General features: G+C 40.1%; 2 protein-coding genes across 5 annotated transcripts; one reads left to right on the forward strand and one right to left on the reverse strand.

Annotated features, from left to right (window-relative positions):
- The first annotated feature begins 65 nt into the window (after positions 1-65).
- LOC106673262 (glycine--tRNA ligase) lies at positions 66-4814 on the forward strand. The gene is made up of 14 exons (XM_014405309.2): positions 66-131; positions 451-705; positions 2007-2350; positions 2403-2568; positions 2625-2770; positions 2836-2985; positions 3043-3205; positions 3266-3430; positions 3501-3627; positions 3702-3828; positions 3891-4086; positions 4147-4240; positions 4312-4496; positions 4571-4814. The coding sequence occupies exons 1-14, from the start codon at positions 81-83 to the stop codon at positions 4682-4684; spliced, it is 2283 nt and encodes a 760-aa protein (XP_014260795.1). The 5' UTR covers positions 66-80; the 3' UTR covers positions 4685-4814.
- A 562-nt stretch (positions 4815-5376) lies between these two features.
- On the reverse strand, positions 5377-20521 carry LOC106673265 (elongation of very long chain fatty acids protein AAEL008004-like). 4 transcript variants are annotated; one of them, XM_014405322.2, is made up of 8 exons: positions 20440-20521; positions 8376-8428; positions 8124-8311; positions 7441-7530; positions 7102-7158; positions 5970-6075; positions 5757-5893; positions 5377-5684 (listed from the first exon to the last, which is right to left on the reverse strand). In XM_014405322.2, exons 2-8 carry the CDS (start codon positions 8425-8427, stop codon positions 5514-5516), a joined length of 801 nt encoding a protein of 266 aa, XP_014260808.1. In that variant the 5' UTR covers position 8428; positions 20440-20521; the 3' UTR covers positions 5377-5513. The 4 variants fall into 4 exon arrangements, with proteins under 4 accessions (XP_014260808.1, XP_014260806.1, XP_014260809.1 ...); XM_014405320.2 differs by lacking the exon at positions 20440-20521 and adding an exon at positions 18075-18394; XM_014405323.2 differs by lacking the exon at positions 20440-20521 and adding an exon at positions 14406-14519.
- Positions 20522-23378: the final 2857 nt, after the last annotated feature.

Below are 23378 nucleotides of genomic sequence, written 5' to 3' on the forward strand. Positions count from 1 at the left end.
TGAAGAATTCTAAAAAGAAAATGTTTGCATTCCATAAAATTTAATTAGGAAAAATGAATCAAGTAGGATTTTTGTCCATTATGGTGAACTCGTTTCCGGATAAAATCAACGCTCTATGTGTCTTTGGTTCGGTATGACAAAAAAAAAGTTCAAATTTTTCATAGCTACAATATTATTGATTTATAAATCAGTGTTTTTGTCGATAGATAATTAATCGTTCTTTAATAAATCTGTACGGGAAATATCTATTTTATTAAAATTTGTCATTCTTGGAATAGCGCCCCCTCCGTTGAAATTATCGTAGGTTTTCAAATCGGTATATATGTGTATATATATNTTTTTTTTTTTTTTAAATATAATGTACATACACAATGAGACCATAATTTATAAATCAATAATAGTTTTTCATAATTTATAAAATAGTTAAATTGAATTGTTTATTTTGATTAGGTTTTGCAGTTGAAGGGCCATCTTGTCCCAAACTCCCAATTCGGTCGGAACCTCCCCTTTTCCGACTGGTCCACGTTGTGGGTCCGTCGATACCGTTACATGCGACCTGTCAGATCTTTCTCATTCTCGTCACTACTTCGCTGCGTCTGGGGTTCGAAAAAAAAGCACAGGGACGTGCCTATAAAGAAGACAGCAATGGGCGACTCGGCCAACGAACAGGTGTTGGCGCCTCTCCGCGCCTCAGTCAAAGAACAGGTAAGACCCGACAAAAACGAACGATAAATCGATCCAGATTGATCCTAACAAATCAAAATTTTATGTCAGGTAATCTTCTTCTCTTGTTTAGTTATATTCAGATTACATAGTAACATTGCTCATCTGACAGTTCCATCTTACACCGTTCTCTGTCATTCAGCTCTTTATTTTACGAAACCATAGTTTACGCCATAAAATGTATCGTTCCTAGGATCCATTTTTTTTCTCTCCCTAGGACATCTGCCTTTTTTCCCCATTACCCTTGCCGTGCGTTTATTTCATCATTGGTCAAATAGTGATTAATGGTGATCATGATGATTATGTTGATTAGAAAGAGGGAGTTTTGTGCTCCCTTCTGGCTAATAATTTCCTGGTTCTTTTAGTTCAGCTCAATCGAGTCGTTCTCTCGAGAAGTATTAAGGTCGTTCGCTGTTCTTCCTGAAATCAAAAAAAATTTTCCTGGGACTTCTTTGTACGCCAGGTGGCTGTTTCAACTCCAACAATGTTCCAAGCTGAGGTTCATCCGATACAATTCTGTATAGGAGTTAATAAAAAAAATATATGAAAGGTGCACAGATACATACTTGCATCCTGGTCACACTAAATGCGTATGCTTTCCCAGGCCTTTCAATCTTTGAAACCATCAAATCTGACAATTTTTTTTAGGTCATCAAGTCTGACGATCTTCCAAACTGTCACATCTGATGATAATTCCATCCATCAGGTCTGACAACCTCCTAAACAATCGGATGTGACACGATAGTACTAAACCGTTGGATCTGACAATCCATCAAGCCATTGGATCTGACATTATTTCCATCCATCAGGCCTGACAATTTTTTTTCAAACAGTGAAGTCTGATGAACTTCCAAGCCGTCAATTATGAAGATATATCCACTCATCGGATCTGACAATATTTCTGTCCATCAGGCCTGACAATTTTTTTTTAAACAGTCAAGTCTGATGATCTTCCAAACCGGCAGTTTTGATGATATTTCCATTCATCAGATCTGACAACATTTCCATCCATCAGGTCTGACAATCATCTTAATTGTCAAATCTGATGATCTTCCAAACTGTCTCATCTGACGATCTTCGAGGTTTGGTTAGGGATGGTTGGGTTGAATAGTGTTGCGGATTGGAGGGTTTTATGGAATTTTTCATTTATCTTCCCCCCCCCCGTGTAAGGATCTAGTATAACCTTTAAACACAATATAATCTTACTTGAAAGACTATAACCTTCCCAAATTGTTGGCAGTTGTAGAACCTTGCATATTTTAAAGATTTTTTTTTCCACTAAGGGTGATTTAGTTCGTAAGTTGAAGAGCGAAGGCGCCTCCGAAATTGACGTGAAGAAGGCCGTAGCCGAGTTGAAACTTCGGAAGAAGGCGCTCGATGACCGTGAGCTCACCCTTTCGCCGCAGGTCTCATTCGACAGGGCCAAGATGGAGGATGTCTTGAAACGCCGTTTCTTCTTTGACCAGTCGTTCGCCATATATGGCGGGATCACGGGCCAGTTCGACTACGGCCCGATGGGCTGCGCGCTCAAGACCAACCTGCTCAACCATTGGAGGAGCTTCTTCGTTATTGAGGAGAACATGAGTGAAGTTGAGTGCTCCATACTGACACCTGAGCCTGTCCTCAAGTAAGTTGAGAAGAAAAAAAATTATAAAATATAAATATTTTTTGTATTGTAGGGCATCAGGGCATGTGGAACGATTTGCAGATTTGATGGTCAAGGACGTCAAAACGGGCGAGTGTTTCCGGCTCGATCACATCATCAAGGCGAGCCTCGAGAAGTTAGCAGGGTCGAAAGGAACAGCGCAGGACGTCAAGGAAAAAATCGCCGATATTCTCGTCAAGGTAAAAAAGTCATTCGTAAGATTTTTTTGTTTTAGTGATGACTTAAGCCGTTTTAGCTTGACGGGATGACAAAAGAGGAAATGTCAGACGTACTCACCGATTTCAAGATCAAATCACCGCTCACCGGGAATGATCTGACAGAGCCGATTGACTTCAACCTGATGTTCTCAACACAAATAGGCCCCACGGGGCTCGTCAAGGGGTAAGACACAGCAGTCGTAATCACATAATCCACTGTATTCAGATAATTATCAATTTTTATTATAGTTTCCTGAGGCCGGAGACGGCTCAGGGTATATTTGTCAATTTTAAACGCTTGCTTGAGTTCAACCAAGGCCGGCTGCCGTTCGCTGCGGCACAAATCGGAAATGCTTTCCGTAATGAGATCTCGCCCAGGTCTGGCCTGCTGAGGGTACGGTGAGTCTGCTCATCTTCCTTTTTTTTCCCTTCAATTAATTAATTTTAATCAATCAGGGAGTTCACACTGGCTGAGATCGAACACTTCTGCGACCCGAGCGACAAGTCGCACCCGAATTTCGATGCCGTGGCCGAATCTGAGCTTATGCTCTATTCGGCGTGCGACCAGATGGACGGCAAACCAGCGAAAAATGTCAAAATCGGAGATGCTGTAAAAACGGTGATTGATGTCGTATATATGCATTTTTTTTTTTTTTTTTGACGTTTATAAATAAACCAGGGGCTGGTGAACAACGAGACTCTTGGCTACTACATGGCGAGGATCCACGCATACCTGCTCAATGTAGGCATAGACAAAGAACGACTGCGTTTCCGCCAGCATATGAACCAAGAGATGGCTCATTACGCTTGTGACTGCTGGGATGCAGAAGCACTCACATCCTATGTACTGGATCTTAACGATCTCAATGATTATTTATAAGTAATCACTGGACAGTTTTTTTTTGTTTTCTTAGGGATGGGTCGAGTGTGTAGGCTGTGCTGATCGTTCGGCGTATGACCTGACTCAGCACACTAAAGCTACGGGGGTCAGGCTGTCTGCAGAGAAGAAACTCCCCGAGCCGAAAACTGTGACCGTGACTGGTCAGTAATTATTTCAATTTTTTATTTGTTCAGTTTTGTTTTAAATTTAATTATATTAATTAATTTTTTTATAGAAGCACAAGTGAATAAAGGCATTGTGGGTAAGGTGTTTAAAAAGGATGCTAAGGCGGTGTCGGAAGCACTGGTCAACGCATCCTCCGACGTACTGAACACGATGGAAGATGCACTATCGACTACTGGGTAGCATATAGTTTTTCTAAAAAGCATATATATACCCATAACGATGCTCACTTTCCCTCCAGGTCCTATGACTTGACGGTGGATGGTGAGGTGCGCCGGATTACGAGAGACATGGCGTCGCTCAAGGTGTACGAGAAGACAATGCATGTCGAAGAGTTCACGCCGAGCGTCGTGGAACCTGCTTTTGGCATCGGACGTATACTCTACGCCTTGCTTGAGCACACATTCGCCGTGAGGGAGTCAGACGAGCAGAGAACGGTATCTTTTTTTCTTTCTTTTTTAAGTACAAGAAATCTAGCAAAGATTTTTCCCTTGCAGTATTTCAAAATTCCGGCGAGTGTCGCGCCGCTCAAGTGTGCCGTTTTTCCACTCAGCTCTAACGCCGAATTTCAGCCGTTCATCCGGCAGCTCGGTAAAAACAAAAATATACAAATATAAGGCAATAAATTATTTTGTTTTAAATTATTTTTTTTAATCCCGAAGCATCTGCATTAAAAGTGAAGAACGTCAGCCACAAGGTGGATGACTCGGGTGGCTCCATTGGACGTCGTTACGCCAGGACGGACGAGATCGCAGTCCCCTATGGTGTGACCATTGATTTCGACACAGTGAAAGACTCAACGGTAACCCTGCGTGAGCGTGACTCTATGTCCCAAGTCAGAATTCCCGTAAGTTTCTTTAGTTTTTTTTTTTTTTTTTTAAATTTGATTTTTAATTTTCTTTGTTTTTCATGTACAACCAGTTGAACGAAGTCCCTGCTGTCGTCCAAGGTCTTTCGTTAGGTGAAACCAGCTGGCCCGAAGTCCAGGGCAAGTACCCAAAGTTCGAACAGCAAGAGTCAACAAAAGAAAAATAACTGAATTTTTTAAAAATTCCTATAGTTCATTTTTTGGGAACGCCAAGTAATAATTATTTATTTGAGAAAAAACTGCTTTTGTAAAATTAGTTTATAAGAAGATGATTTATAAATAAAATGATCACAATTGGTTTTGTTTTCTTCTACCTTAGATTAGTTCCTATCTTTTCATAATCTCCTCATAAGATGCATTGTACACATGATGGACAGTCATCAAGTTTTGTGTCTTTTGTGGCATGATGGTTTGATGTGTTTGTGGCAACACTGATGTTTTATGGCATCATGGTTTGATGTGTTTGTGGCAACACTGTTTGATGTGTTTTGTGGCAACATTGATGTGATTTCTGGCAACACTGTTTGTGATGTGTTTTGTGGCAACATGGTTATGTGTTCTGTGGCAATGCTGTCTGATGTGTTTAATGTCCGCACTGTTTGATGTGTTTTGTAGCAACACTGCTGTGTTTCGTGGTGTCATTGTTCGAGATGTGAGAAATGTTGGTTGGTAGGTATATATGTTGGATGGACTCGTAAGAGATATATGTAGGAGGACGATGTAGTGGCCAGTAGGAGTGGGGTGTATGTTTTGGGACTTGTTACAGAAAAGAAATAATACACTGTACAAACAATTGACTGAAATATACATAGCCGATTTGTTGCTTTTTTGTTTGTTTTATTATTAAAATATTTACAAGTACTATGTACACTTTTTTATTTCCAATTCCTTTGTGTTTTAAGTGTCGTCGACTCCGTTGACAACGCAGCAGGAGGAGGAGGAGGAGGAGAAGGAGGAGGAACGGCGTCGGGCATCGGCTCTGCCGGGCGTTCAGCGTTATTCCCCTTTCGCTGGAGCCTTCTTCGGGTAGGCGCGGATGTAGAAGTTGTAGAACAAGAGGAGGAAGGAGGCCGTGTTGCCGACGGCGAAAGTGATGAACGCAGACGGGACCTGGCACGGAGCGATCATCACTGACACCAAATAGCTGATTATTATGAGGAACTGGACCTATTCACAACAACACCAAATGAAACAAATAACGCAGCATGATGGACAAATATTTCCACTGTCCCCTCTTACAATTTGTAGCCTCGTGATGTACCTCTTCCACCAGAGGTACTTCTGGATTTTGGGCCCCAGGGCTGAGAGGAGGTAATAGGCGTACATGACGACGTGGACCAGCGTGTTGCAGAAACCGATCATCATCGTCTGACTGCCTGGAAAAAAAGGATTTTCGACGTCGTAAAAACTGTAAAATCATGCCAAAAAAAAAGGATTCGTGTCGTGGATGACCTTTGACGTATTTGATGAACGCCCAAGTCGAAACGGCCATGTTCGTGTGGTGGTAGACGTGGAGAAACGTCACCTGGTTCTGCTTCCGCCTCAACACGAAGAAAATCTTGGCAAAATATAAGAAAAACGATAAAAAACACAAATAGATCGTTTTTTTGGCAACACTGTTCGTTATATGAAATGTGTTATGAGGCAACACTGTTCGATACGTGAAATGTGTTGCTTGGCAAGAATGTTCGGTACGTGAAATGTGTATTGTAACAACACAATTCGACACGTGAATGGAATTATGTGGCAACTCAGTTCAATATGTGAAATGTGTTGCCTGGCAAGAATGTTCAGTACGTGAAATGTGTATTGTGGCAGCACTGTTCGACACGTGAATGGAATTATGTGGCAACTCAGTTCGATACGTGAAATGTGTTATGAGGCAACACCGTTCGATACGTCAAATGTGTTGCCTAGCAAGAATGTTCAGTACGTGAAATGTGTATTGTGGCAAGAATGTTCAGTACGTGAAATGTGTATTGTGGCAACACTGTTCGACACGTGAATGGAATTATGTGGCAACACTGTTCGATACGTGAAATGTGTTATGAGGCAACACTGTTCGATACGTCAAAAGTGTTGCCTGGCCAGAATGTTCAGTACGTGAAATGTGTATTGTGGCAGCACTGTTCAACACGTGAACGGAATTATGTGGCAACACTGTTCGATACGAGAAATGTGTTTTGAGGCAACTCAGTTCGATACGTGAAATGTGTTGCCTGGCAAGAATGTTCAGTACGTGAAATGTATAAGGTGGCAGCACCGTTCGATACATAAATGTTGCCTGTTGTTCGTTAAGTCAAATGTGTTGCTTGGCAAGAATGTTCGGTACGTGAAATGTGTAATGTGGCAACACTGTTCGACACGTGAATGGAAATGTGGCAACTCAGTTTGATACGTGAAATGTATAAGGTGGGAACACTTTCGATACATAAATGTTGCCTGTTGTTCGTGTGGTGGTGTGTGGCAACACTTCGATATGCTGTGTGGCATCATTGATAGAAATGTTTGATATGTTGAGTAGAAATAATGACTGTTATGGTGAATGTGTTTTATGGCAACAGAAAGGTAGCTATCATCTTACCGTATCAAGTAGTTCGACAAACTTTGACATAAGATACCACCAGCCCATGACATCGAACTGAAAAATAAAAAATACATAAATATACGTTTCATTTTTATGTCATCTGATGTTTTGAACACTGTTGTGGTAAGAGGCCAAATGCATTAAGGATTTTTTTTTGTGCCAGTTTAAATCTCAAAATTCCAATCTGGAGGACGAGTGATTTCCCTAAACGCCCAATTTTGGAAGATAAAATTCCCGTTTATCTGTTCACCCTTGGCAGGATCGTCGCTTAGAAGCTTTTACTTAAGATAAAACTTTTTTTTTGTGGATGGAAAAAATAAATAAATAAAATCCCACCTGGTTTGCAATCGCCGAAGGAAGGAGGCTAGGCCTGCAAGCAGCATTGATGACTTCGCTCGCTTTCAAAACGCTAAAAATGCCAGCAACCTGAAAACAAATTTTTTTTAGATGTTCAAAATTTTTATCAAACATTGTCATCACTAAAATTTCCGTCTCTCTCACTCTCTCTCTCTCTCTCTCTCTCTCTCTCTACCTATCTATCTATTGTTCACCCTCACACTCTCACCCCCTCCCTCTCACTCACATATTCTCATCTATTGCTCACCCTCTCACTCTCACTAATTCTCACTTCCCCTCACTCACTCTCCCCTTCTCTCAATTTATCTACCGTTCACCATCTACTAACTCTCCTTCTCCCTCTCTAACTCACTCACTCAGGCATTACTCTCACTCAGTCACTCACTGACTCTCCCACACTCAGGCACTCCCTCTCTCACTCACTTACTGATTCTCACTCACTCACCTTTTCTCTCCCTCACTCAGGCACTCACTCTCTCTCTCTCTCCCTCTCGCTCTCTCTCACTCACTTACTGACTCTCACTTACTCACCTTCTGACTCTCTTCCTCTCTCAGGCACTCTCTCTCTCTCTCTCTCTCTCTCTCTCTCTCTCTCTCTCTCTCTCTCTCTCTTAGTCACACTCGTTCTCTCTCATTTTCCCAACTGCCTCAACACTCCTCACCTTGTAGACCCACCAGGACGAGAAGGCCACCTGCGCCGCGTTGTAGAGTACGATGAGAGGCTGTAGGCTGAGCGGCTGCTTCTTCGACATCATCGCCGGCCCCAGCCAAAGGACGAAGTAGAGGTAGACCGAGGTCAGGGTCAACACCGGGAACGGCGACTCCATCATGAACCAATTGTCCACCTCACCTGAAACGATAACCGAAAAAAAATCGCAAATATTTGGAATTTTGTTTCGTTTGAGACTACGAACCTGTGCTCATTGTCGAGTTGTTGGTCAAGTCGGGCAACCTTTCGAATTCCATCCTGGAACAGAAACGTCGCGTCTAAATTCAGACTTGGCGAAAGGGGCAAGGGAGAGAGAGAGAGGGAGAAAAATGAAAAATTGGCAGTTTTTGGGTTTTGGTCAAAATTTTTTAATTTTTATTTATTACTTATTTTTGTATTCAGGTTGTGAGAGAAAAGGAAAGAAAAAAAGGGGCTACTCTACTTCATCGTCTGAAGGCGGAGGATGTCCGCTCGTTTCCACTGCCACCCAGAGCCATCGTCGTCTCGGAGAAAAACAAAGTCCTTTTTTTTAAATTTCCTCCTTTCTTTTTTCCTCTTCCGACGCGGTATTTTCAAACTCGCGCGCGCACACACACCAAAATATATTATTTAAAAAATTGGAAAAACTAACTAACTATCTAACTACTTTTTTGCCCAAACTACATTTGCCCACCTTGATAGTCCGGTGTTTTTTTGTGTGTTTTTGTTTTTCCCAACGTCTGTGATGGTCAGCCAGCTGTTTTTTTTAAATTCAGTTAAATTTCCTCCCAAAAAGTAAAACTAAATCGTTTCAAAGGTTTTGTTGCCTTAAAATATTTATTACACTTTGATTGATCGTTCTTTTGGCACTGTGTTCCTTCTTTTCCTTGTTAATTTCTTTGCCGCACGGTTCACTGTGGACCGCTGAACTAACCGTCTCAAGTTAAACATTTTTCGTCTTTATTTATGGCCCCTTTTATCACGATGGGTTTTTATTTTTTATTTTTCAATACTAAATTGGCTTTTGTTGATGAATTCGGCCGTTTCGACAAACGCATGATGTTTACTGAACGAACGAACGAGTCATCAGGGCACGGATGAGAGAGCTAGTGAACGGGTGAACGGAACGAGCCGGCTGTTAAGTGCATGGATCAGAGGACAATTGAAATGTTTAGCATGTGGATCAATGAGTGGTTTATTGAACGAACGAGTGAGCCATTGGAAGAATGGATCCGTGAACGAATGAGTTAGCGATTGGATCAGTGGAAGGACGAGTCCACCAATCAGTGTGAAAATGAGTGAACGAACGATTTAGTCGTTTATTATCGGTAAAGAAGCATTTCGGTGAGTTACTGAGCGAATCACTGAACGAACGATTCAATGTCATTGAATAATTTAACTTTTTTTTTGGAACCAGGGATTGGAGGAGTTCCCTCCTGAGCACTGCAGCTGAGCTGTACAGCTTATTGTACTTTATCCTCTCGCTCCATATTTTTTGGGGGAGGGCTCACAACACAAATATGAACCGGTGTTCTTCCATCGAAGAAACTCATTTTTGAAGGGGGGTTGGGACCAAATTCAGGTTCGCTGAGATCCGATCCCGCCCCTTCCATTGATGAGTGCCGTGCCAATTTCTTTTAATTGCGGCCACCGGTCCCCTTAGGCGTCAGAAAAAGTCCAGAGGCGACGGTGGGGATCGAACCCACGACCGCGGGATCTACTAGCCGAGAGTCTGACGCCTTAACTACTCGGCTACCTCCAGTAGTAGTTTACAAAAGTGGAAACTGGCCAAGACGCACAGACGGGATCGGTGTAGGAGGGAAGAAAAGGAGTCTGGGTAAAAAAAAAGAAAGAAGTTGGAACTGCCGGAAGAGGAAAAATATAAAAGGGGGCCGTGGAAATTACATCGGTTTTTCAGCGTACCGTTGCCTAGGACGAGTTCACGTCCAACGTCGAATTTGTAGGTCGATGGAAGAGAGTGGTTTACCGTTCTATCACGACTTGGAGTATTTTTCCTTCAGTTTTATTTTTATTTATTTATTTTTCCATCCCCGGGTATTTTACGCAAATATTTTTCGATCCAGAACCACATGAAGAGTGAACTTTGAATGAGTTAGTGAGGCTATCACTATCATCACAGAGATCATTGGACCATTGGCGCAGATCTGTAGAGGATTAGTCAGTTAGAGGGCGTAACTCTGAACGAACGATTCAGTTATTAAGAGGTTCCGTAAAGGCAAGATTAGTCGGTAAATGATCAAAAAACAAGCATTTAGGCTAGTTAGGACTACTGAACGAACAATTCATTAAGGGGTTCAATCATTGAACCATTCAGTTAGGGAAAGGTTGAAACAACGAATGATTCAGTCTGGCAATGATCAGTAAAGAAGCGTTTCGTTGAGTCATTGAGCGTATCACTGAACGATTAGTAAGTGATTGAATGAGTGAGCCAACGATTCAGTTAGTGACCGGATGTATCTACAAAGATTAACTCCGTTAATGAGTAATAAACAATAATTTCGGTGAGTGAGCGTTCACTGAATGATTCTTTAAGTGATTGGATCAGTGGACTAACGATTCACGTAGTAAGCTGTGTAACTTCCGGCAGTTCCAACTTCTTTCTTTTTTTTTACCCAGCCTCCTTTTCTTCCCTCCTACACCGATCCCGCCTGTGCGTCTTGGCCAGTTTCTACTTTTGTAAACTACTACTGGAGATAGCCGAGTGGTTAAGGCGTCAGACTCTCGGCTAGTAGATCCCGCGGTCGTGGGTTCGATCCCCACCGTCGCCTCTGGACTTTTTCTGAAGAGAATGAAAGATTCACTCTGTCAGTATCATCAGTGAATGAGCGTTTAGGCATTTACTGAGCGTATCACTAAAAGATTCAATAAGCCAATCATTGAACCATCGATTTGGTCTACGGAAGATTCGGCCGGTCAGTTAACTAGACCAAATAACGAACGACTGAATGGGTGCGTGTTCTACTGAACGAACGATTTGACCATATAATGGGCGGATTAGTAAACAACTACTCCGGTGAGCCAGTGAACGTACTACTGAACGAACGATTTGATCATATAATGAGCTGATTAGTATATAAGTATTCCGGTGAGCCAGTGAGCCTACTACTGAACGAACGATTTGACCATATAATGAGCTGATTAGTAAACAAGTTTTCTGGTGAGCTTGTGAGCGTAATACTGCACGAACGATTTGACCATATAATGAGCTGATTAGTAAAAAAGTATTCCGGTGAGCCAGTGAGCGTACTGCTGAACGTTTCCGTAAGTGATATTAACATTAAACTAACGATTCAGTTATTGAACGGTTCCCAAAACGAACAAATGATTCGCTCTGTCAGTTAATGGACCAACTAATGAACGATTTGGACATTTAATGAGCGGATCAGGTGGCGTGTTCCAACGAGGATCAATAGAGTACCATTCAGTTAGTGAATGAATCTGTGAACGTATCATGCGTCGGCTCAGCGTTTTAATCACTATTACCCCGTTGTCAGCAGTGCTTGAACATCCTTTATCCAATTTGTTAGTCGAATCGTGCCTATCATCTAGACTTCTAGACCATAAAACCGGGGATGAGAGCTTGACTGCCGGCAGGACTTTCTAACTGTACTTCGTTCTGTTTTAGGGAGGCGGACTTTCACAAATCCATACCGTCCGTACTTATATGAAGGCTTATCGAGCCACGACCAAAAAAAGTAACAATGGGACAAATTGAACTATTTAACGATTTAATTAAATCCGCGATGAATTAAAGCGCGGATGGACAAAACGAGGGAGATCGGCGCGGATGGTGTCTCGGAGATGACCTCTGCCCCACTGACCTTCGTCACGATGACCCCCTTGGGCGTCCGTATACGTTCGAACTTTCCCCGTGGGCCCGCACCTCCTCGCTTCGTCAGGCTTCAATTATTCGTGTATCGTTCGTTTCTTCGATGCCTAGTTGCCACTTTTGTTGCCTTATCTTTCATATTTCGATCAGACTTCGATAAATAGGCATTATTTTTTTATTTTCCCCTCCTTTTCCACAACAAATTCCCGATTTAATCATCCTGTCGTCCTTCAATTTGAATTAATTAGTAATGCTTTAATAGTAATTAATGAAAATTTTAATTTTATTTCTCGTTAGAGGACATCAGGAAAACTGGTGAAAAATGTGGCATATCAATTACACGGCGTAAACAAATAATTTCACCTGAAATTTCCCAAGTCTTGTTTAAATTATTATTATTATTATTTATTTATTTATTTTTTTTTAAGACAANGCCCGATTATGGCTTGTTTTTCTAATTCTTGACCTAACGATTTGAAATTTTTAATGGAGGAATAAAAAAAAATATTCGCCCGTCGAAAATTAAAATCTGGTACTGAGTCCCCGTGCACAGATGAGCCATTTTCACGGAGTGATCGTCGGACGAACGGTTCGTCAGACGCCGAGTGAGAGAGAAAGGACGATTCAGTTCAGTTAACGATCGGTAAACGAAGGAATTACTGAAAGAAGTCAGTGTGTGAATTATGGAGGGATGGATTCGATGAGTGAGAGGGAGAATCCGGCAAACGAATGGATCGTTTATCTTGTGAGTAAATCCGTAAACCAATGGGTGACTTAGCGAATGGATCGGAGAAACGAGTACGTCAGTGTGAATCAGTGAGCGAACGATTCTTGAAGTGATTGAATCACTGGACCAACGATTCACTTTAGTGAACATTTAAGAAAACGAAAGGTTCAGGCGGTCAATGATCAGTAAACAAGTGTTTCGGTGAGTTACTGGGCGTATCGTTGAACGATTCATTAAGTGAATCATTGAACCGACGATCCAGTTAGAAAAGGGCTCAGTAAACGATCGATTCCGACTGTTAATAATCAATAAAAAAAATTTGGTGAGTTTATGATCGTACCACCGAACGAACGATTCAGTAAGTGATTGAATCATTGAACCGACGATCCAGTTAGAAAGGGGCTCAGTAAACGAACGATTCCGACTGTCAATAATCAGTAAACAAACATTTCGGTGAGTTAATGAACATACCACCGAACGAACGATTCAGTTAAGGAGCTGTTCAGAAAATGAAAGAATCAATCTGTCAATAATCAGTAAACAAACATTTCGGTGAGTTAATGAACATATCACCGAACGAACGATTCAGTAAGTGATTGAATCATTGATCCAACGATTCAATTCATCAATGAGCGAATTGTGAAAAATCTTGACGATTTTGTCAGTTCAGTTTCCGTAAGTATATACAACTTACTCTGTTAATGTCGGACGATTAAGTTAGTTGTCAATGATAAGTGAACGAACTATTCAGCTAGTGAGTTTTTCAGCGGAATCGATCAGTTCGGCTCGTCGACGTAAACCAGCAATACTGAGCGTTTGAATGAACGGACGATTCAGTTAGTGAGCGGATCAATGAATGACTGAACTATTCAGTCTATCCACAATCGACAAAGTGCCAAATAGCAAGCCATCGAAAGTAAATAAATATACAAAAAAAGAAAAGCAAGGATATTGTTAAAATCGGCTCAAGGGCGGGTTACAGGAAAAAGGGGTATGCCGAAGGGAAAAAAAATCAGAAAAAAATTACAAAAAAAATCTGGCAAAAGTCAAATCTGTGAAAAAATCGGGTCATGATCGGCAGACCGGTTTTTCATCGTTTTCATCTCTGTAATTACCGTCTCCTTATGAGCACGGAAGGACAAAAAAAATGATTAAAAAAACACCTATCTCTCCTTTATGTGGACTAGTGTGTCAGTGGGATTTTTTTTCTCACCTACATATAACATAATTAAAACAAACATCCAAAAAATTCTATCTAACTGACCTTCGTAATAAAAAAAAAACACCGTGTTTATAAACCTCGATTTTAAAAAAAGTTATCCTGGAAATATTTCTGAAAAAGCGAGACCCTGCGGGCCAAATATTGGACAGCGTATTCTTATACGAAAATGTCGAAAAATCGAATGAAAAAGAGATAATACGTCCAGTCCAATTTTTTTGCCTTTTAATATTGTGATGGCAGCATAACATAGCGAGACGTTACGGACCGACAGTTGGGTTGACGTGAGTCATCTCTGGGATAGGGGAAAAGAAGCGAGACTACACGGAGAGAAAAAAAAATACGGTTAACATAATTGTGACATTCTGTGTGTTTAACTAAAGGAAAACAGTGACACAGCGGTACAAAAAAAAAAAATAAAAATAAAAAAAATAAATAAATAAAAAAACGACCTACTCACTTTGTTGTGTGTCGTATGTCCAATGCCTTGCCGGCGAGTGTGTCTTCGTTCCGAGGGAGCTGAGGACCCGCCGGCTCACGAGGAGCGGGGGCCTCCCTCCAGTTCGAAAAAGAAAACTAGGTCCCGGGGGATGAGGGTCAAGGACGGTGAGGGCGGCAAGTAAAAAATAAATTTTAAAAAATATTTGTTTTCGCGTCAAATTTCCCCTCGGACGATTGTAAATCTGTGCCAATCCTGGATTTGAGAGAACAAGTCCGTTTCCCGACCGTTCTATCCGGTCTCAAATCTTACATAAAAACGTCCAAAACAATTATAAATTCAAATTAAAGATAAATATGAGCAATAAAGATTGGAGAGTACGGTCATTCGGCGATTAGAAGTGTATCTCGTGTGAATGGATCAGTGAACGAACGAACGTCAGAAAATATTCGGTAAGAATTGACGTAAGTTAGCGACCGGTGAACGAACGTTTCAGGGAGTGGCTTGAGAAGATCAGGGAACGAATAATTTGATTAATGAGAGGATCTTTGGTCGAACGAATCGGCCGTTTTACTGAGTTGATCAGGGAACGCACGATTCAGTGAACGAGCAAGTTAGTGAGATCATTGAACGAACGAATGAGTCGAACATGAGTTAATGATTGAAAATGAGTTAATCTGTGAATGAGCGGGCCTTTTGATATGGGAGTTACGGCACGTCCGGTAACAAAATGAGTGAGCCAGGAAGTAGATAAGGACGATCCGGTTATTGAGTGGATCAGTGAACGACCGATTCGGTCAGTTAACGAATCATTGAACGAACGAATAAGCCATTAGGAGAGTGGAACTGTGAATGAAGAAAATTAGTGAGGTTTTTGAACGAATCGTTCGTTTTACAGAGTTGATCAGGGAGCGCACGATTCAGTGAACGAGCAAGTTAGTGAGATCATTGAACGGACGAATGAGTTGAACATAGAAATCATAGTCCATAACATGGACCGGCGAACGAGGAATCGGTCAGTTGACGAGTTATCATTGAAAGAAAAGACCGTTTCTCTAGTGAGTGGATCCATGATTTTGTGAATAGATCAGTGAACGACCCGTTTATTTAGTGATTGGATCAGTGAATAAACTTATTCAGTTAGGGAATGAATCATTGAACGAACTTATGGCCGAATGCAGATCGTTCAAGGAATGAGTGAATTAGTTAATGGATCATAAAATGATTGGACTGGTGAACGAGGAATCGGTCAGTTGGCGAGTGTAACACTGAACTAATGACTGAATCGTAGGGAGAGTGGATAAGCGAACAAATAAACCGTTTATCTAGTGGGTGCGTGACTTTGTGAACGAATCCGTGAACGAACTAACGTTTATTTAGTGATTGGATAGTGAACGAACGATTCGGTAAGAAATCGAGAATCAGTGAACGTACGATTCGGTTGAAAGACCGAGAATGAGTGAACTTACTAGTCGGCTAGTGAGTGGATCATGGAAACGAACGATTAAGTGAACGGCTCAGTGATCGAATGATTTGGTACATAGTTGAGTGAATCAGTGAACAAACGAGAGTCAGGCAGTAGATAAGTGAATGAACGATGTGTTGAGTTAGATAGGATTTGAGAAACAAACGATTCGGTCAGTCGGTGTATGGTACGATTAAGATTCAGTTAGTGAAAGAATCATTGAACGAACGAATGTCAGAAAGTGGATCAATCAACGAATGAGTGAGTTAATTAATATATTTGGATTGGTGAAAGAGGTATGGGTGAGTGGTTAATTGAACGAACGAGTCAGTGGATTAATAAACAAATGAACCGTTCACCAAGTGAACGAACGATTAGTCTGTTAGTGAATGGAACAACGAACGAACAATCCGTTCCGTTGGAGAGAATATGTAAACAAACTGAGATGGGGGCGTCGGTGGCCGCAACGGTTTAGGCGTTGACACGGCGCTCATCACTGTAAGGTAAAGGTTCCGGGTTCGAATCCAGCAGCCCTGCATTCGAACCCGACATCCTTACAAATGGGCTTTTTTTTAAAAACATCAGCACCCCAAGGGTTCATATAACCTCGTAGTTGAAAGACCCTCGTAAAAAAATATAATTTAAAAAAAAAAAAAAACTGTCGGTACGAAAGTAACCGAATCAGTGAACGAATGAGTATCAGCGAGTGGATCTGAGAAGGAATGAGTAATCTATTGTATGTTTAGATTATATACATTCTATATAGACTTTAGATTATTTGACTGCGGCAAGCTAAAAAAAAGGCTGACTCGGCTTACTAATAAAATATTTTGGTTTTTTCCGTTTGAGGGTTTCTTTGGGGGAAGGGGCTTCAGGTGATGCGAAACTATGTGAATTGTCAGAATAGTCATTTCCTTAATTTTCCGAATGTGCGTGCTTCCGCTCTGTGTAATTCTATTGTCTATACAAACGGCTTCAAATCTCTATTTTTTTGTGTGTTTACAGCATTCTTTCTCACTCTTTTTGTTTTGTTCAAGTTTAACGTCTGTCCATCAGCCCCGCATATAAAAGAAGGACGAAGGATGTGTGAAATGCATTACCGAGATTAGCTTGTTAAACTCTATTATATGTATTGTTATCCATATACACTGATAAAACATTGTACAGCCTTCTTTCTAAACTTACAAAACTGTACAAACTTCTTTCTAAACTGACCACACTTTGTACAAACTTCTTTCTAAACTGACAAAACATTGTAAAAACTTCTTTCTAAACTAGCAAAACTGTACAAACTTCTTTCTAAACTGACAAAACTTTGTACAAACTTTTTTATACTATATAGTATAACCTTATTTTGACATGCGTAACCTTTACATAATCGGTATAACCTTCTTTCTAAACTGACAAAAGTTTGTACAATCTTTTTTTTTAAACTGGCAAAACTTTGTAGAACCTTCTTCCTAAACTAAAAAAAAAAACCTTGTATAACTTTTCAAACTGGAAACCTATAACCTCTCCTCTTCTTTTGGCATATATAACCTTTACATAACCTGTAAAACCTTCTTTCTAAACTGACAAACACCTGTATAACCTTTTTAAACTGAAAAACCTTGTATAATCTTTTTTTCTGAACTGACGAAACATTGCATAAAAAGACAAAACCTTGAATAGCCTTTCAAAATATAGACCATAGTATAACCTCTCTTTCTTCTTTTTACGAATATAACTTTTACATAGTTTAAGTGCATTTTAGGGTAATAAAAGCGCGTAGAACCTTCCTTCTAACCTGACCAAACAGTATAACCACTCTCTTATTTTTCATGTATACAACTTTTGCATAACCTTCATGTTAGATTGATGAAACCAAAGAAGCCTTCTTAGGTAGATAGATCTTACTAAGCTGACAAATCCTAATACAACTTTCATTTTGTAAGGGAAACTATAGTATAACCTACAAGGCTGAAACGGTTCATCACGGAAACCATAGCATAACCTCCTTTTAAAACAAAAACCGGATTTAAAAAATGCTTACATTTTATACTTATACGACATAAAATTTACTACCGATTGTTGAAAATAGAAAACTTTCTGTAAAAAAGTATGTTTTAAATATCGCTGGGTATGGTAGAGGTGGATGATGTGTTTGAACATATTTGAAGGATTAGCTTAGGCAATATTTGTATATAAGTTTATGTAAGTTATATAAATTTATGATAGTTTCATACCTGATCTTCTCTTTGGGCTCGTCCATCACCGACGGCGAATACTGGTAAAGAGAGAGAGAGGGAGAAAAGTGGCGAATGCACTGCGGCAATCTCCATACAACGTCAGACGTTCCTCCCCTTGGCGACGACCACAACGCTTTCTCACCTTCCCCACCCCACGGTGGTTGTTTTTTAATTTTTTTTTATTTCTCTCTCTCTCTCTCACTGCCTCTCTCTCTGTATATTTCACCGTCCGCCCCTCGCGTCGTCGTTATAGATCGTACGGGTCTCAAGGTTTCCGCCCCCCGCGAAACGGAACCCAGTCACGCACCGGTCCGTTTTGACCTAATTTAGAAACTGTTCGATCTGCTTCGCCCCCCGCCCCCCAACCAGTGTGTTTCGAACGAAATACATAGAAACACAACATGAGAGAGAAAGACAGAGGGAAAACGCCAAGACCGACTTCACTCTCTACGCAAGCCCTGTTTAGATTGATCCGACTTATCCAGGACTTGTGAGAAAAAACCGTAAGTCACTGCAACCGGCTGAGAGCGAAACTGAGTGGACCCACGCCCTCAACAACCCGGCAGAATATTTTCAAAATAAAGATTCCATACTGTCATGTTGAACTATAAGCCTAAAGGCATTTTAATAATGAACAAAACTTTAAAAAACGTGCAATTTTGGTCAAAACGCTAAGATAAAAACCTCACAGATTAAATACAATGAAGTGTGTAGTTCTAAACGAACCGTTTAGCTAAAGAGCATGAGCGAATCAATGAATGGATCAGTGAACAACGGCTTGGTACGAAAGTGAGAGTCATGGAGAGTATCGGTGAACAAATGAGCGAATGGATCAATGGAACGATGACTAACTGGAGAGCGCATCCGGGAGAAAATTGAATCGTAAAAGAATGAACCAAACAAATAAAGAGCGGTTTGGTGAAAGAACGATCCTTTAACTTAACGAATAAACTGGTAAGCAAACGATTCGGTAAGAAAGTAAGTGAGATTCAGAGAGGATCAGAGAACGAATGAGTCAGACAGTGTACAGATCATCATCGTGTGAACGAGCTTCTCAAGCAGTGAACACGGATAGCCAAACGAATCAAAAATGAATAAGTGAACGAAGGAGTGGGGTCATTCAATGACCGATTCAGTTGGTTATCGAATGATCAATTCGTGTAGCCTACCTTTTAAACAGAAAACCTTTGTATAACCTTCACCCTTGACGTATAATCCTTCTATAACCTTAATTTTATAATAGAAACATCTGAATGAAATATAATTTAATAAAATTCAAATAAAATCCCGTCCAACTTTTTATATTTATTGTTTTTAGGCTTAAACCTGTAAGCTTATATTTTAGTTAATTATCCTTTTTATGTAAGGTCTTGGTTGAGATGAAAAAGTTAGTGTCACCGACGGGACTCGAACCCACGACCTTCGGCTGAGATGGTTGATGAGCTCAAGTAGTTAGAGCAGCGGCATATACCCCGGAATTCGTGGGTTCGAGTCCCGCTCGTGACACTAATTTTTCATCTCAACCAAGACCTTACATAAAAAGAATAAATAATTGAAATAAGTAATTTGGTCAATTAGATCGCTAAACATAAACGGACTCATATTTAGGGTTGAGCATCCCCTGTATAACCTTTGTATTGCATGTTAATCCATTTACATTTAATTGACCAAGTTACTTCTTTCAATTAATTATTCTTTTATCTCAACCAAGAACTTGCATAGAAAGAATAATTAATTGAAAGAACTCTGTATCGAACTTGATAACCCTTGCAAAACCTTTATTTTATGCCCTTCGGCAAGTTGCATTATACAAACCTTCATTTTATACATTCATACAGCCCATAGCATGACTCGTTTTTTATACTACAGTTTATGGATATATAATTAAAAAGAAGAAGAAAGGGAAAAAAACAAGTTAATTTTTCATGTTGGCCGCCATCTTGTGAAATTCAGTAAACTGTCTCAAATAACATTAAAATTTAATTAAAACATTGTTAATTTTCTTTTTCCTATTTACATATAAACAGAAAAAGAACTTTCCAAAAAAAAAGTTCTATAGCTATAGACGGTAATTAACTAATTGGCCGTGTCTTATGGCAGGGTGATTCATGCAGCATGGCGGCGTCGAAATAAAATATGACTAAAAATTAATTAGGCAACTAAACGATTTTCCGCCTGTTTTTTGCTCTTGTAACTCATGAATTACTGATCTCGTTTATTTGGTTTACTTTTAAAATAAGTATGTTGTAATTTTACGATAAAAATACATAATTTGAAATAAATAATAAAATACGAGTGTCCGGTTTTTTTGTCCTTGAGTATACTTAATTTTTTTTAGTATATTAAAAACATTTTTACGTACCTTTTCCATAAATAACGGCCGTTTTTTTGTCGATTCGGCGCACGAAAATATTAAAAAAACGGACCGTGTGCATTTCACAACGGATTGCAAACTGATTGTTTTTTAAACAGCGACCAGTGCTGCCAACTTAAAATTATCCGCATAAATATTAAAATTATTCCCCCCGCGAAAATATATATAAAAAAGATTAAACTAACTTTATTAACTGAACTTAATTAATACATGCGTTAGTGTACTTATATTTTCACGTCTTTCACACCGGATATTTTTTCATTCCGTGTTGTTCCACTGTTTGCATCATCGATCGTAGCCGTCTTGATATCACTTGCACCACCCCTAGTGAAACTGGAGAACTCACCCCCACCATTAAAGGGGTTGCAATTAAGGCAGTATCCCTTGAAAAATCCTCAACCGTCTGACAGATTTTGTTGGGTGACTAATAACGACAAGGGGAGGGGAAAAAGAAAGAAAGAAAATAAAAAAAAACACTTGTTTTAGCCTCCACACATGCCCAATATAATTTTCGTATGAGGGATTAAATTAAAGTACTTTCTTTTATTTTATTCGCTGATTTTTTCATACCACTAGATACTCTTGTAACAATACTTGTTTATTTCTATCCTAATCTTAGGTATACTCTTTTTTCACCTGCATGGGTTAACGGTGTCCGTTCACGATCGCTCGGAGCCGTATAGTTAGTTCCATTTGGAGTGCCTGAAATTTGAGGGGCTTCCCGACTGCTCGCTCCACAGCCAGACGCTCCCCGATCGTCGACTAGTGAATAATACTTCCTCAAAATGTATGACGATCTCTTGTGCTACGCTGCTATTTGTTTATATATAAAAAGCAATAAACCGATGAGGAAATGGTGTAAGAATTGGCTCCTGAACAGAACCCCTAATACCCACATCGATTTGATTAGTCTTTCTTTTGAACCCGCTGATTGGAGGACCTATTGAAGGATGGATAAAACGTCTTATTTATATTTACTCCAGCTTGTTACTCCCTTGATTAGAAAACAAAAGACAGACATGAGGGAAATCATCACTCCACATGAAAGGTTGGCAGCCACATTACGATTTCTACAGGGATGAACTACGAAGAACTTAAGTTCTCTACTACGATTTCTGCTCAGCGCTTAGGCGTTATCAATACCGCATCTCTCGTTGCATTTGTATCCCATGTTTTGAAAAGTCTGGTCGAGGACCGAATTTCTTTTATTTCTATCGTAGTAATCATTGTCCACCACTTTCCATAAACATGATAAAACTTTTAAACAATTCAATCACCTCAACAATAAATTCTTGATTGGATGTCATTGCCAATAACGAATAAACGTTTTTGACTTTTTGAGGATGTACGACGGAGAAGTTTGCTCAGTGACAGAAAGACGGAGACTGGGCCAAAAAACGCGGGTTTTCCCATTCACGACCAAAGCCAGCGCTCCAATATTCCACCGTTCACGCCAGGTTTCCCATTCACAAACGCGCCATGCCGTCGTCGCGCTGGAGATGTTTGGAGTGGCGCGATGAAGTTTGGACCGGTCGAATATTCGGCGCAGCCCGGCACGCCAGTCCAGTTTTGCCATTGACGTGTTTTTGGAATGGCGTCGCTCCGTTTGTACTGTTGGGAGCGATCGTGAATGACCACCTTTACTGTTTCCATCTAAGCAGGGTGTATTGCTGATCATGCATATCAAGCGTTTGTCCCAGTCCACTTTATTTATTTTTTTAAGGGGCATCCGACAGCTCAGTCATTTCAGCCCCGAGCGCATGCGAAATATTACAACACACATTCACACCCATATACATTTCATTAGTTCTATTTGGTAGATGGGGTACACAATAGTGCTTCATCGACCTGCATACAATAAACAACTGATCTAATTGGGGTCGACGGGGTACTTTTATAAATATTCCACCATCGACCATACAGCTTGGGGTCCACCATCAGCCCCTACCCATTCACTCTAATAAATCCACTCACTCATACAATTTATTTGTATTCCGTAATTTTATGTTTTGAAGGGACGTTATTAAAGTCAATTAAGATCGGTTACACCACATAAGATCATCCCCTACTTCCATTCAAAGTTGAAAGTTATACTGGGGCTACAGCGAGTTGTCAATAGCTGATCTGACTTTGTGTTGTTAGGTCTTGTTTTAATTTAAAAATCAGAGTTGGTCAATTATAAAACTGAAAAGCCAAGTAAGTATGCTATAGACTTGTCACGTAAAAGGGTCAATTGATATTTCCCATATTTAAAATGCTTAATGAAAAATTAAGTTTACAAAAAAATTAATTAATTAAAATAATAATAACAATCAAGAGTTTTACACAGTGCCTGGGGCCTTTTCTTGGAAATACATCTTAGAATACCAAACAAATTTCCCCCTTAATGACTTGTAGTCTTGTCTATCTAATGTTTTCTTTTTAATTACCGGCAATTTTCATTAATCATAGTGCATCGATAGAATAAACTATATCTTAAAACTTTTTTTTCTTTATGACTTCCTTTAAAGGCAGTACTCGACCCCGATATATCGGCCATGTGGAATTGCAGTCAAAACGTAGACCATTTTGATGCTACCACTAGAAGATCCAAACCTTGACCAAGGCCAACCTATCTGTTGGCTCTGATGCACTTCCCATACACTCTAAAGCAAATAATCGAATCGAATCAGTTGATTGTCTTTCGTTCAGCTTGATTTGCTTAGCATGTATGCATCTTAATGTTACAAACTGGCGGCCCAAGGAGGGGAGGGAGAAAAAACACAGTGGGGCTGGATCAAGAATTGATTCTGGCCCTTGAAGGACCTAAATAAATAATAATAATTTAAAAAAAGGCATCATAGCCACCCGATTGGGGAATACATGCGATAGTGACACATGGCCACTTACTTCTTGATCAAAGAATGCTTGATGCGTCCCGCATATTT

The sequence above is a fragment of the Cimex lectularius genome, unplaced genomic scaffold (genome assembly GCF_000648675.2).
Source record: "Cimex lectularius strain Harlan isolate CLEC.00 unplaced genomic scaffold, Clec_2.1 scaffold14, whole genome shotgun sequence".
NCBI lineage: Eukaryota > Metazoa > Arthropoda > Insecta > Hemiptera > Cimicidae > Cimex > Cimex lectularius.

Excerpts from the sequence above, each read along its gene's own strand:
- LOC106673262 (XM_014405309.2), top strand. The coding sequence starts at position 81 with ATGGTGAACTCGTTTCCGGATAAAATCAACGCTCTATGTGTCTTTGGT. Across the intron at positions 706-2,006 it reads GCGCCTCAGTCAAAGAACAG|GGTGATTTAGTTCGTAAGTT; the intron begins GTAAGACCCGAC and ends TTTTCCACTAAG. Across the intron at positions 4,497-4,570 it reads TGTCCCAAGTCAGAATTCCC|TTGAACGAAGTCCCTGCTGT; the intron begins GTAAGTTTCTTT and ends ATGTACAACCAG.
- LOC106673265 (XM_014405320.2), bottom strand. The coding sequence starts at position 18,100 with ATGGACGAGCCCAAAGAGAAGATCAG. Across the intron at positions 7,531-8,123 it reads CGTCCTGGTGGGTCTACAAG|GTTGCTGGCATTTTTAGCGT; the intron begins GTGAGGAGTGTT and ends ATTTGTTTTCAG. Across the intron at positions 6,076-7,101 it reads TTGTCGAACTACTTGATACG|ATTTTCTTCGTGTTGAGGCG; the intron begins GTAAGATGATAG and ends TATTTTGCCAAG.